This window comes from Alexandromys fortis, unplaced genomic scaffold (assembly GCF_014885135.2).
Source record: "Alexandromys fortis isolate MF-2015 unplaced genomic scaffold, M_Fortis_MF-2015_v1.1 scaffold_103, whole genome shotgun sequence".
NCBI classification, from domain to species: Eukaryota; Metazoa; Chordata; class Mammalia; order Rodentia; family Cricetidae; genus Alexandromys; species Alexandromys fortis.
This window is the reverse complement of record NW_026067978.1, coordinates 1,378,041-1,390,842: the sequence shown is the minus strand read 5'-3', so window position 1 is coordinate 1,390,842 and position 12,802 is coordinate 1,378,041. Positions and strand designations below refer to the sequence as shown.

General features: G+C 43.5%; 1 protein-coding gene across 1 annotated transcript in view; it reads left to right on the top strand.

The window, feature by feature from the left end:
• Positions 1-12,228: 12,228 nt before the first annotated feature.
• LOC126510923 (phosphoglycerate kinase 1-like) overlaps positions 12,229-12,802 on the top strand; it is an 11,006-nt gene continuing 10,432 nt past the window's right edge. Inside the window, exon 1 of the mRNA XM_050157664.1 lies at positions 12,229-12,798. Within this exon, the coding sequence (XP_050013621.1) occupies positions 12,271-12,798 (528 nt within the window). The 5' untranslated portion in view covers positions 12,229-12,270. The remainder of the gene's footprint in view (positions 12,799-12,802) is intronic.

Here is a 12,802-nt window from a genome sequence, read left to right as displayed (position 1 = left end):
GCCAAAAGAAGACCCTGGAGCCTTTGGAGCTGGAGTTACAGGGAGCTGTGAGACCTCTGGAGCCAGAGTCAGTAGCGCTGTATGAGTATTGCATCTCCAGCTCCTCTTTCTTTTCAATGAGCTGCTTTGGCTTGAACAAAAGAAAAAAAAATTCGTGATACATGATCCTTGGTTCCACTGCTGGAATTTGTAGAGAATCCACAACTCTGAACACAAAGATCCTCTTAGCCATGATTCAAACGTGTGGTTTAGATTTTTCAGAACTCCAAAGAAAAATGCATGTTCAAATTCTGTGTCACTGCACAGCGGTCCTCAGCCCAACTGAAGGACCACAGCCATCCCTACATAGCAGGGCCTGTTCAGATGATTATGAACAAACATTTTATTACAGCGTGCCTCATTGTCTTATACAATGGAAAATAAAAAAAATTAAAGTGGAGATATTTTCAAGAAGACATGCTAAATGGGATTGAAATAAAGAAGTTGCTGGGACTCTGTCTTTACCTTGGGTTAGCTACCTGTGGGACGTAAGCCACTGAGGTTGGTGTTCAGCTATGTAAGGCTGAGAATGAGATGCCAGAATGATTCGGAACTCTGAAATTGCCATCACCTCTCTTCAGAGGTGTATCTGCTATCCACTTTTGCATATTTAACTTTTGAACATCTTTTCAGACATGTATTATGTGTGAACACAGGAGATTGCCCATCTATTCCAACGTAGGATAAGAAGGATGAAGGAGTGTATAAGCTTGAATCCAGCCTGCAATCATATATACATAGAAATATATATGTATGTATTTCATATAGTCATTGAAAGAAAGTTACAGATGCATCCTCTGCAAACTACAAAGTTATTAACTCAGTGGGTTGAGATGGTACAAGAATTTCTCTTGTTATTTCATGCAGCCTAAATTGTTTAAAGATTTGCAGTGAGCAAGATTTACATACTGTTATCATCACTGAAAATCTTAAAGGCATACATCTATTTTGAAGGGTGGAATGTCCTTGGCTCCACAGAGCTTTTCAAAATATAAGGATTATCATGTGGGGAGTGGCTCAGGAGACCTTCATACTTTTCTGGTCCATCCTCTGGGTAGCGCTGTGCTCTTGGGTTTGTCATGCCTCCCCTCTGGACCGTTTGCCTCCATCTCTGATATTAGGAGATATTAGTAGGTCTATCAGCTACTTTCCTCATCACTATGATCAGAAAACCTGACAAGCAGAAACAGAAGGGAGGAAGGGTTTACTCTGCCTCATAGTTTGAAGGGATACAGTCTATAGTCACAAGGAGGTTTGGTGGCAAGAGTCAAAGTTAGTTGTAACACTGCTTATACTTCTAGGAAGTAGAAACCAGACAGGAAGTGGGAACAGACATCCAAACCTCAAAGCTCCAAAGTCATCTCCAGTGAAATATCTCCTCCAGTAAGTCTCCATTTCCTAAAGGTCCCACAACCTTCCCAAACAGCGCCATCATGGGGCCAAGTGTTTAAACACATGAGTATGACAGGAGCCATTTCACACTCATGTGCTCCATGGGCAGCACGCGCTCTCATGGTGGTGCCCTGCAGTTCTTCCCAGTGAACAGACAGCTCCGTCTACAACCCACACAAAAACAGATTGTCCACCATAGACAAAGGCTCTTCCTATGGAACATTCCAGAGATGCAAACATTGCCTGGCAATGTCACATGATGGGACCAAGTCTTATCATCCTGCTTCCTCACATGAAATTCTGCACAAAGGAAGCACCAGCCACCAAGCTCACAAGGAGCAGAGTCAAAAATAGGATGAACAGCACTGTCCCCAACATCACAAGGACACAAGCGAGGGCCGCGCAGTGACCTTGGAAGAAGACACAAAGGCTAAAGTGGAACTGATCTGATTTTAGCATTTTTCAGAGAAAATCTCAGTCTTTCAAACATTTCTTTATTCTTTCAGAAAACAAAGAAAGACTCTCTCAACAAAAAGAAAAACATGTCTGGTACTAGAAATCTACTCAGTGCTAGTGAAGTTATGGGTTGTTGGAGGAGAATCTAATTTACTAAACCAGCATAATCCCCGACAGCGATCTGCAAGCATTTGTCTTTATACCCACAGGTAAGTGCAGTCCTCATCGGTCATCAAAGAAACTTCTCTTTGCAAAAGACAGAGACCACTACAGAAAACCACAACCAATCAAAATACAGAGTTGTAGAGCCCAGTCCCCATGGATACATCTACAGAACAGTTCTTCACCTAAGATTCAGGGGAACATTGCAGAAGAGGGGACAGAAAGATTGTAAGAGCCACGGGATGGGGAAGTTTGCTGCGAGATTGTGTCTTTTAGTAGTATCAGTAGCTACATCCCTAAAATCTCACCAACTTTGGCCACGCAAAGATGAGCTGAACAAGGATGACACCAAGGGTCATGCCAAAGTAGACAAGGAAAAGCTCCAGAGGCCCCAAATCCTACACAAAGAACTATAGACGACTGAGGAAGGCTGGCAAGCAGAAACAGGGTCCTTCCCAGAGAAGCGCTCAACAATTGGTTGTCCAGTGCCAATGGTCAGCCCTGAAAATGTAGTACAAGTAGCATTATAAAGACTGACTGGTTATACTTAGAAATATAGATGCATATGCATATATGCATGCAATAACAATTTTTAAATTTTTATTTTCTCAAATTTAACTTTTAATTGAGTCTTTGAGAATTTCACATCATCTATCTTGATCCCACTCATCTCCCCATCCTTTCCCATCTACCTTCTACTCTTGCAACCTCCCCCAGCCCCAGGATAAAACAAGATAAAAAGAAAAGAGAAAAAGAAGAAAGGAAAATCTTGTTGTAGAAGCTGTAGTGTACACAGTGAGGCACACAGTCCTTTAGTCCACATACTATTACACATAAGTGTTCACTGCAATGAGTTGTTGGCCTGGTTTGGGGTACCTGGTTTCTGCTACATCATCAATACTGGGCCCTCACTGGGTCTCTTCTTGGATTTCCTGTTATTGTCCGGTGTCATGGAGATCCTATAACTTTGTGTCTGCAGAAGCAGCCCCTTCACGTGCTCCAGCAGATCATAGATGGGGCGGATGATGGGATGGGCCAACTCAACTCTGGTTCTGGTCCTGGGTGGTTGCCGGATTGGCCAGTCTGCCAGCACTCCCTCATCCTCAACCCTGGGGTAGTGCTCCAGCACCACCCCAGCTAGCTCACCCTATGTGGCAGCAAGGGGTGGTTACAATTCTCCTGCTTTCACGTCCTCTGGACCAGCTCACCTGCACCTACATCACTAGGGCCAGCGCTACTGTGTGTGCAATAACAACGAATGAGAAAAGAGGCCATGAATGGGGAGCAGGGCAACGAGGAGTATATGAGAGGATTTAAGAGAGAAAAAAGGAAAGAGAAAAAATGTTTTAATTATATTATAATCTCAAAAATAAAACATAAAAGAACTTCTAAATTCCAGCAGCTATCAAATGTAACAGTGGTGGGAAAGAGTTGGAAGTCCCCTGCTTTGTGAAATGTGCCCTTCTCGCTGGATCACAGGCACGTGCACCTTGTTATGAGACGAGAAGCTTCACTGTGCTTGCCTCACTGGACATTCAAGGGGATGTGCAATCTGCTTTCAGCCCGAGCTTCCTTCCGGTCACCAGAGTTCAAGTTTGCAGCTGTGCTGAGAAAGACCACTCGAATTCTCAGCCCTTCCTTTGTTCCTCTTCTAAGGAAAGAGTGAAAGTTTGTTTCTCCTTAACCCCGTAGCAGAGGGAAGGACTGAACCGTGAAACCAGCTGTGGAATTAAAGTTCTTGCCGAGACACCCATCCCTGGTCCTTGTTAATGTCTTGGTGGCCTTTGGCCCCTGTTCTATATCAGCTTTTTCCTCCCTCCACTGTGAGTTTGGCCTCTATATTCTCCAGAGCCTTGTAAGGGAGACTCAGGGAACAGGACCCCCCAGAGAGCTAACAGCAGAGCAGCTGCTGGGCTGACAGGAGGGCAGAGAAAGCATGCCATCAGCCCCGCCTGCTTGCATGAAGGGTACCAGTGTGGAGGGAGGAAGAGGAGCCAGCCTAGGGCTCTTATTTAATGTTTGCTCATTTGTGTCCAGTGACAGCCCCTGCTGCTCCTCTGATTTGTCAAACCAAGACAATGGCTGGCCACCCTACTCTGACAATTATTTCCCATCTGCCTCCCCCCAGGCTTCTACCTTGTCCTCTTCTGGCTCTGGACTGTAGTGGCTGATCTCTCTGAACTAACATCGGTATGCTTAGGTTCCCGTCTCCTCAACCGGAAAGCACCAGTAATTCAGAGATGGAACATGTTTCATCCTCTGCCCTGGCCTGCTTTGACCTGCTGTCTCTCAGCTCTCCCTCCTGCAGCTGGCCCACATCTGTCACTTCAGCCCTCATCAGACTCTGTTGACACGACTTCCTCTCTGTCTCTTAACAGAAAAATAACTCCCTGCTGGATTATAACCCCCAGAAGAGTGTGATCCATGACCACTCTGATTTCTCTTCCTCTGGTGCTGTCTTCTTAGGAAAAGCTCTTCCTCTGACTCAACAGGTGAGCCCTGCTTCTTCACTCTCTCCACTGACATACCTGCTGTTATTTTCCTTGTGGGGGACGATTTTGTTTGTAGCTAACTACTCCCAGGGAGAGATGAACAATCATCTAGTCCATCTAGATAGGGCACCGACAATGGATCAAAGGAGTTAGTCCACACAAGTCTTGCTTGATGAACCAAGAATTTGCTGATGCTGCCTCCAGGAACATGACTGGAAGGCAGCTGCATATGCTCAGACAGAGAACAAAGCAGGGGAACCATCTCACTCAGGTGGGGTGATGAGGATGCTGAGGAAAGCCTCTCAGAGGAAGGGACCTCCTAGCTTAAACCAAAGAGGAGAGGGGGCTTGCCATAGGAAGTTCTGGGTATGGGTGTCCAGACAAAGGCAAGAAGTCAAAGGCTTTAGATGGGAATCGTACAGCATGCTTGAGAAGCACAAAGTTGGAATGGAGTCAGAAGGACACATGGGGTGTACAGCCTGTGCAAAGGTCTGCAGGTTCTGTCCTTTGGTGAGAAGGTTCCTGAGGACTCAGAAAAATAGACTGCTATGAACCGATTTAAAGGTTTCTCTCAGTTCATCTTCTTATTGGTGGGGACATCTTAGGGAGTGGGGAGTGTTGCAAGAGGTCCTTCTGCTCCTCCAGCCAATAGCCACTGAGATACCAGCCCATTGGGGCATGGTCTCTCTCTTTAAAAAAAGTGGCCACTTCCCTCCTCACACTCTCTTTGCTTCCTGCGACTAGACTCCTTCCATATTGCACAGAGGGCTGTTGTCTGGGACAGTGATCTGTAAGTTTTTTCCCCTTTATATAAATACCACCCTATTAATCATAATTCCAAACTGGTGTGGGATTGTTTATGACTTACTCCTTCAGGGGAGATCTGGAGGGAGCAGAGGAACAAGTTAGTAGGCATCACAGTCTTTCAGGTAAGATGGGTAAGGAGGTAGACTAGAGGCATCACTTAGAGATTCAGCTGTCAGCAACTGATAGGTAGGGGACATGAGAGGAAGACATGAGTCCAGCTTGACACCAAGATGCAAGGCTAGCATCACTGGGCGGGTGCAGTACTGTTTACTGTGATGAGATGGGTAGGAATGAGAGAGAAAACAGGAATGCATCATGTCTGGAAGTGACCCCCCTCCCTTTATACTACCACGGTTTTCCAACATAGAGAAAAATGTGCCACTTCTATTTTAGGGCCTAAGGACAAATATCTTGACTTTTGAAAAAATGTTCCTAGGACCACTGGTCCCTGGATTTATTTAATCCTTTGGGTACCCATACAACACAGTGCAACACAACACAGAAAGAGCCAACAGGAGTCAGGTCTTCCAAAAGAGAAATTTATCCTGAGCCCCAGGCTGCATGAAGAAGGGTCCACTTACATCATGGTTTATGTTGCCTGAGATCTAAGGAAATGGTTCTACATGGCTTGGACATCTACACACCATGGTCTTGACGTTGCTGAAGATATATTGAGAAATATAGAAAGGCAATAGTTGAATTTCTGAATACCTGACCACCTGTCAAGCATTCCACTAAAATTATTTCTATTCTATCTGAACATCATCTCACTGAACCGAGCTTCTGAACTGATGACATTCTTCCATGTAAAATGAGAGACTGCTGGCATAGTGGCTCAGAGGTTATGAGCACACACTGATCTCACAGAGGACCCAATCTCAGTTCCAAACACCCACATCAAGTGGCTCACAATCCCTGGCACTTCAGCTCTAGGGGACCTCTCTGAACTCCATGGTCACGTGGACTCACTTGCACATACCCACACAGAGGCACGTAATTTAATTAACATGTACACAATTTAAAATGATAAAAACAAATCTAGAATATAAGAGAGCCATAGAAAAAGTTAGGATGCCTACAGAGTGTACTATGGGTGCCCTGGATACTGGTGCAGCCAGGATAACTATGAATTCCTACCACAAGGTCACAAAATTAATTAAAACATTTTGCACGCTTTTGTGATTTATCTTGGGTAGGTTGGCTGTGTGCATCTTAAGCGTGAACTTTGTAGATGACAACATCATGTCACCATGTCAAAAGGATGGACGGCATGCCTGGCACTCAACAGAATGCCTTCCTTCCCCCAAAGCAGAGTTCAGAAAGCCTGTGATGATGGAGCCCATACAAAGCCCATCATGCGCTGGGCTGACAGGTGATCTTTCTGAGCAAAGTTGCAGAAGAATCACCTCCCCATCCTGCAGGCTGTTTCCCTGCTCCTACCTGGGATGCAGGGAAGAGGTAAAAAGACAAAAGGCACATAGAGCCTTAAGCTGTAAACTAAGGCTGATATATCTTCTTACTGGAAAATCAGAGCTCCGTTCACTTCAGACACTCTCTGCCTTCCCAGCAAGGTTTACAGGCTCTCTCAGTTTAATCCAGATGTTCCAAACACCCACGTCAGGTGGCTCATAGTACATAGTTCTGGATAACCTGCAGCTCCAACTCGCAAGAGATGAGCAGCAATAACTAGCAAGGGAAGAGAAAAAATTCTAGAATCAGCACATGCCATCAGGTAGCAGCCAACAGCGCGAGGACAAAGGATGCAATAAGCAGAAAGAGGAATTGGGAAAATGTGAGGCCAGACAGTGTTCAGGCAGATATTATCGCTTAGTGCAATAGTTCAAGGGGCTGGCACTGAATTGCTGTGTGGTTTAATAAATGATTCTCAGTACCAGATGAGAAGGGATGTCCTTTGCCAACATGCCCAAGGTAAAATGTTCCTGGGTTACCCCATACCTGGCTCTTAGCAGGAGGAGCCATGCTATCAGCTCAGAAAGAGCAGGCATTTATTAACTAAGATGTATCCAGCACAGCTGTGAGCCTGGGAAGAACGGCAACACAGCAGATAGTCATCAGCTGAGGCTTTCCTAGATGCTGATGCTCTGCAGGCCAACGAGAGTGACTTGGGATTGAATGTAGACTTGCAAAAAGAAGAGAGGAAAAGGAAAGAAATAGAGGAAGAGAGAAGAGAAGAGGGGAGGGGAGAAGGGAGATGGGGAAAGGAAAAGGAAGGAAGGAGGGGAGAGAAGAGGAAGGAAGGGAGGGAAGGAGAGAGGATGGAGAAAAAGAAGAAGGGAGGGAGGAAAGAAAGGAATGAGGAAAGGAGGTAAGGAAGGAGGGAGAGAATAGGAAACCTAGGTTCCTAGAAAAACTAAACACCCCATCTGTAAATTTCTCACATGTCCCCCCCACTATCAATCAGAGTGGTCCAACTGGGGTAACCGATGAGTCTTCAGTGAAACACCATCTTACTTAAAACTCACAGCTGACACTAGGGTTTTCTCTTAGTTCTTTAGAAAAACAAAACAATGACATAATCTACTACTATAGTACCAGACAGTGATTTCCCTGCCCTCCCCACTCTCTATGCTCTGTCTCTTCATCATTTTTTTGCCCTCAATCCCTAGCAACCTCTGGTCTTTCTGCCACCCCCTCCCCTGTGTAGGACTGCCACAGGGCACAGCCTTCTCAGATTGGCTCTTCTCACAGGGTAGTGTGCATTCAACCTTCTCCCCTACCTTTTCATGACTTGATGGTTCTTTGATTTTTCAGTCCTGAATAATATTGCATTTTCTAGATGTACCACAGTTTGTCTATCCATTCACCTACGAAAGGACATTTTAGTTGCTTTTAGGTTTTGCCAATTATGAATAATGCTTCCATAAATATCCATGTGTAGACCTAAGTTTTAATCTTCTTAGAATAAATATAAAAGAGTGTGGTTGCTGGATCATGTGGTAAGAATGTATTTAGTTAAAAAATGAAATATGTATATTTTTACGAGAAACCACCACTCTGTTTCCCAAAGTGGTCATACCATTTTACATTCCTATTGGCAAGGGGTGAGCATTCTGGGTAGTCTGTGCCCTCATCCATGTTTGGTGGTATAGGTGTGCTGGGCATGACCATTCTATGAAATATGCAGGAGTGTGTCATTGTTTTGTGTTTCTCAGATTGCTGTAGGAATTCCTACCGCCAGTAGCCTTTAAGTTACTTGCCCACTTGGGCATGGCCTCTTATACTATAAATGCCAATATAAAGAGTGCGGTTGCCCTCTCTTCTGGCTACGTGATTTGGTTCCTGTTTCCTGTTCATGCAGAGGATTATGACCTGTTAGTCTACCTCTAAATTAATAACCCTTTATTATACTCAATTATGAGCTAGTGTGGGATTTCTTTTTAGTCTCCGTCTTCATCTGGCACCCACATGGATTTGAACTCCACACCTAACCCGGTGGACTGGCTTAAAGGCCTAACCAGTCCATAGCCCAGAAAGTCTCCCACCCCTACCCGCTTGGCTTGCTTTTACCTCCTAAGTGGGTTTTGTAAACCCCCCCACCACAGCAGAGCTAACTGCGTGTGGCAACTTGGAAATTTCCCAAGCTTGTGCACAATATCCACCCACCCACCCCCAGTTAGGGAGAGAGTAGACAATCTTGTCTTATTCCTGATTTCTGGGAGTTTCTCTCCATTTAGTTTGATGTTGACTGTTGGCTTACTGTATATTGCCTTTATTATGTTTAGGTAGGTTCCTTGTATCCCTGCTCTCTCCAAGTCCTTTATCATGAAGGGATGTTATATTTTGTCGAAAACTTTCTCAGCATTTAATGAGATGATCATGTGGTTTTTATTTTTCAGTTTGTTTATATAGTGGATTACATTGACAGATTTTTATATGCTGAGCCATCCCTCAGGGATAAAGCCAACTTGATCATGGTAGATGATGGTTCTGATGTGTTCTTGAATTCGATTTGCCAGTATTTTGAATCCATGTCAAAGGATACTAAGATATTTTCTGAAAGAATTCATACTTTGAATTTAACAATCAAAATTTGTTAAAAAGTTATGATAGGTTAGCAGATAGACTATCTTTCCAGGAAGGGAATCTTCACACTATCCAAATAATGTCAAGGATGAGTAGTTATCTTTAAAGGAAAAACTTCAAACCTTGAAATCACATGTGCAGAATGAGGACCAGAGTCTAGGTGACTCAATGAAATCATTAGAAATATATATAGTCCAGGAGATTCAGCCTTTACAAAGGACAGTAGTAAAAAGATTTGAAATGACTAAGGAAATTATTGGAACTGATGAGCAGGGAAAGAAGGTACCAGAAAGTGGAAAGCTCTACCATGCTCTTGGGTAGGTAGAATTAACATAGCAAAAATGGCAATCTTACCAAAAGCAATCTACATATTCAATGCAATGCCTATTAGAATCCCTGCAAAATTCTTAACAGAACTAAAAAGAATAGTACTGAACTTCATATGGAAAAGCAAAAATCCCAGGATAGCCAAAATAATCCTCTACAATGAAAGAACTTCTGAAGGCATCACAATCCCTGACTTCAAACTCTACTACAGAGCTACAGTACTGAAAAGAGCCTGGTATTGGCATAAGAACAGTCAGAAGGACCAATGGAAATAAATCAAAGACTCAACTATTAATCCACACACCTTCGAATACCTGATTTTTGACAAAGAAGCAAAAAATATCAAATGGGAAAAAAGAAAACATATCTAACAAATGGTCCTGGCATAACTGGATATCAACATGTAGAAGAATGAAAATAGACTCATATCTATTACCATGCACAAAACTCAAATCCAAATGGATCAAAGACCTCGATATAAAGCCAGCCACACTGAACCTCATAAAAGAGAAAGTGGGAAGTACACTTGAATGCATTGGCACAGGAGACCACTTTCTAATTATAACCCCAGCACAGACACTGAGAGAAACAATTAATAAATGGGACCTTATGAAACTGAAAAGTTTCTGTAAAGCAAAGGACATGGTCAACAAGATAAAACAACAGCCTACAGAATGGGAAAAGACCTTCATTAACCCCACATCAGACAGAGGTCTGATCTCTAAAATATACAAAGAACTCAAGAAATTCATCATCAAAAGAACATATAACCTAATTTTAAAAAATGGAGCACAGACCTAAACAAAGAACTCTCAAGAGAGGAATCTAAAATGGCTGAAAGACACATAAGGAAATGTTCAACATCCTTAGTCATCAGAGAAATGCAAATCAAAACAACTCTGAGATTCCATCTTACACCTGTAAGAATGGCCAAGATCAACAACACTGATGACAACTTATGCTGGAGAGGTTGTGGGGTAAAGGGAACACTCCTACATTGCTGGTGGGAATGCAAGCTGGTACAGCCCCTCTGGATGTCAGTATGGTGATATCTCAGAAAATTAGGAAACAACCTTCCTCAAGACCCAGTAATACCACTTTTGGGTATATATCCAAAGGATGCTCAATCATGCCACAAGGACATGTGCTCAACTATGTTCATAGCAGCATTGTTGGTCATAGCCAGAACCTGGAAACAACCTAGATGCCCCTCGATCGAAGAATGGATAAGGAAAATGTGGTACATTTACACGATGGAATACTACACAGCAGAAAAAATAACAACATCCTGATTTTGCAGGCAAATGGATGGAGCTAAAAAACATCATTTTGTGTGAGGTAGCCCAGACCCAGAAAAACAAGTATCACATGTACTCACTCATAAGTGGTTTTTAAACATAAAGCAAAGAAAACCAGCCCACACATCACAATCCCAGAGGGCTTAAACAACAATGAGGACACTAACAGAGACATACATAGATCTAATCTACATGGAAAGTAGAAAAAGACAAGATCTCCCGAGTAAATTGGGAGCGTGGGGACCTAGTGGGAGGGTTGAAGGGGAGGGGAGAGGCAGGGAGGGTAGCAGATAAAAATGTAGAGCTCAATAAAAACAAAACAAAAAAGAAAAAAAAAGAAAATGCCAAATTAGAATGCAAAAAGAATCTTGGGCCTTTAAAGGTTAGATGGATGAATGGATTCTGCATACAAATGAGTATTGAGAGATTTGACTATAACACGTAATCTTGGGTAGGAAGAGCAATTTCCAAAGGAATGAGGAGATACCAAAATGCCAAATGTTTTAATGATAATAGAATAGGACATCTGAGAAGGGACTGCAGACAAGGAATTCCTAGAAATAATGTCTCCTCTGGGAATGGCAAGAATAGGAGGACTCAGCCTTGAGGTATATGTAGAAGGTGTGGCAAAGGTCAACATTGGACCAATGAATGCAGATCAGCAAAACACAGACAAGGCAACCTGATGCCTTTGGGAAACTCCTTGGGGGGCCTCTTGCAGGTCCCCAAGCCAAAAGTGGTCTAGTCATTCCCAGTCACTGTGAAGGACATGTTCCACCAGGAAAATAAAAAAAAATCCAGAGCCTTCTGTAAAAGACCATACTGTTCTGGATAATGGAATAAACATGGAGAATAAATAAAAATTTATAATAGGAAGTAGGAAATGTATATTCTTGCAGACTTCTATAAATGATCAAATACCAAACCTAAGTGTGCTTGTATAAATGGCATTGTAATTGTGGGTTTGATAAACATGGGCACAGACATGAGTATCATTACTCCAGAATCTTGGCTTCCAAATTGGCCTCTTCAAGAGGCAGATGTTCAATTACTAGGAATTGGGACCATATCTCAAAGTGAAAGAAACACAAGATGGGTTGAATGCATAGGGCCAGAAGGACAGAGTGGAAGGCTGAGATCATATGTGAATTTATGGGGCCATGACCTACTGCATTAATGGAATACCCAGATTAATAATCTTGCAATCTCCTCTTCCTCAGGACCGAGCCTCTTGATCCTCCCGCATTGCCAAAATGTCACTTTCTAACAAGCTGACTTTGGACAAACTGGACGTGAAGGGAAAGCGGGTCGTGATGAGGGTGGACTTCAATGTTCCTATGAAGAACAACCAGATAACAAATAACCAAAGGATCAAGGCTGCTGTCCCAAGCATCAATTTCTGCTTGGACAATGGAGCCAAGTCAGTTGTCCTTATGAGCCACTTGGGCCGACCTGATGGTGTTCCCATGCCTGACAAGTACTCCTTAGAGCCAGTTGTGGCAGAACTCAGGTCTCTGCTGGGCAAGGATGTTCTCTTCTTAAAGGATTGTGTGGGCCCAGAAGTTGAGAATGCCTGTGCCAACCCAGCAGCTGGCACTGTCATCCTGCTGGAGAACCTCCGCTTTCATGTGGAGGAAGAAGGGAAGGGAAAGGATGCTTCTGGGAACAAGATTAAAGCTGAACCAGCCAAAATTGATGCTTTCCGAGCCTCACTGTCCAAACTTGGGGATGTCTATGTCAATGATGCTTTTGGTACTGCACACCGAGCCCACAGCTCCATGGTGG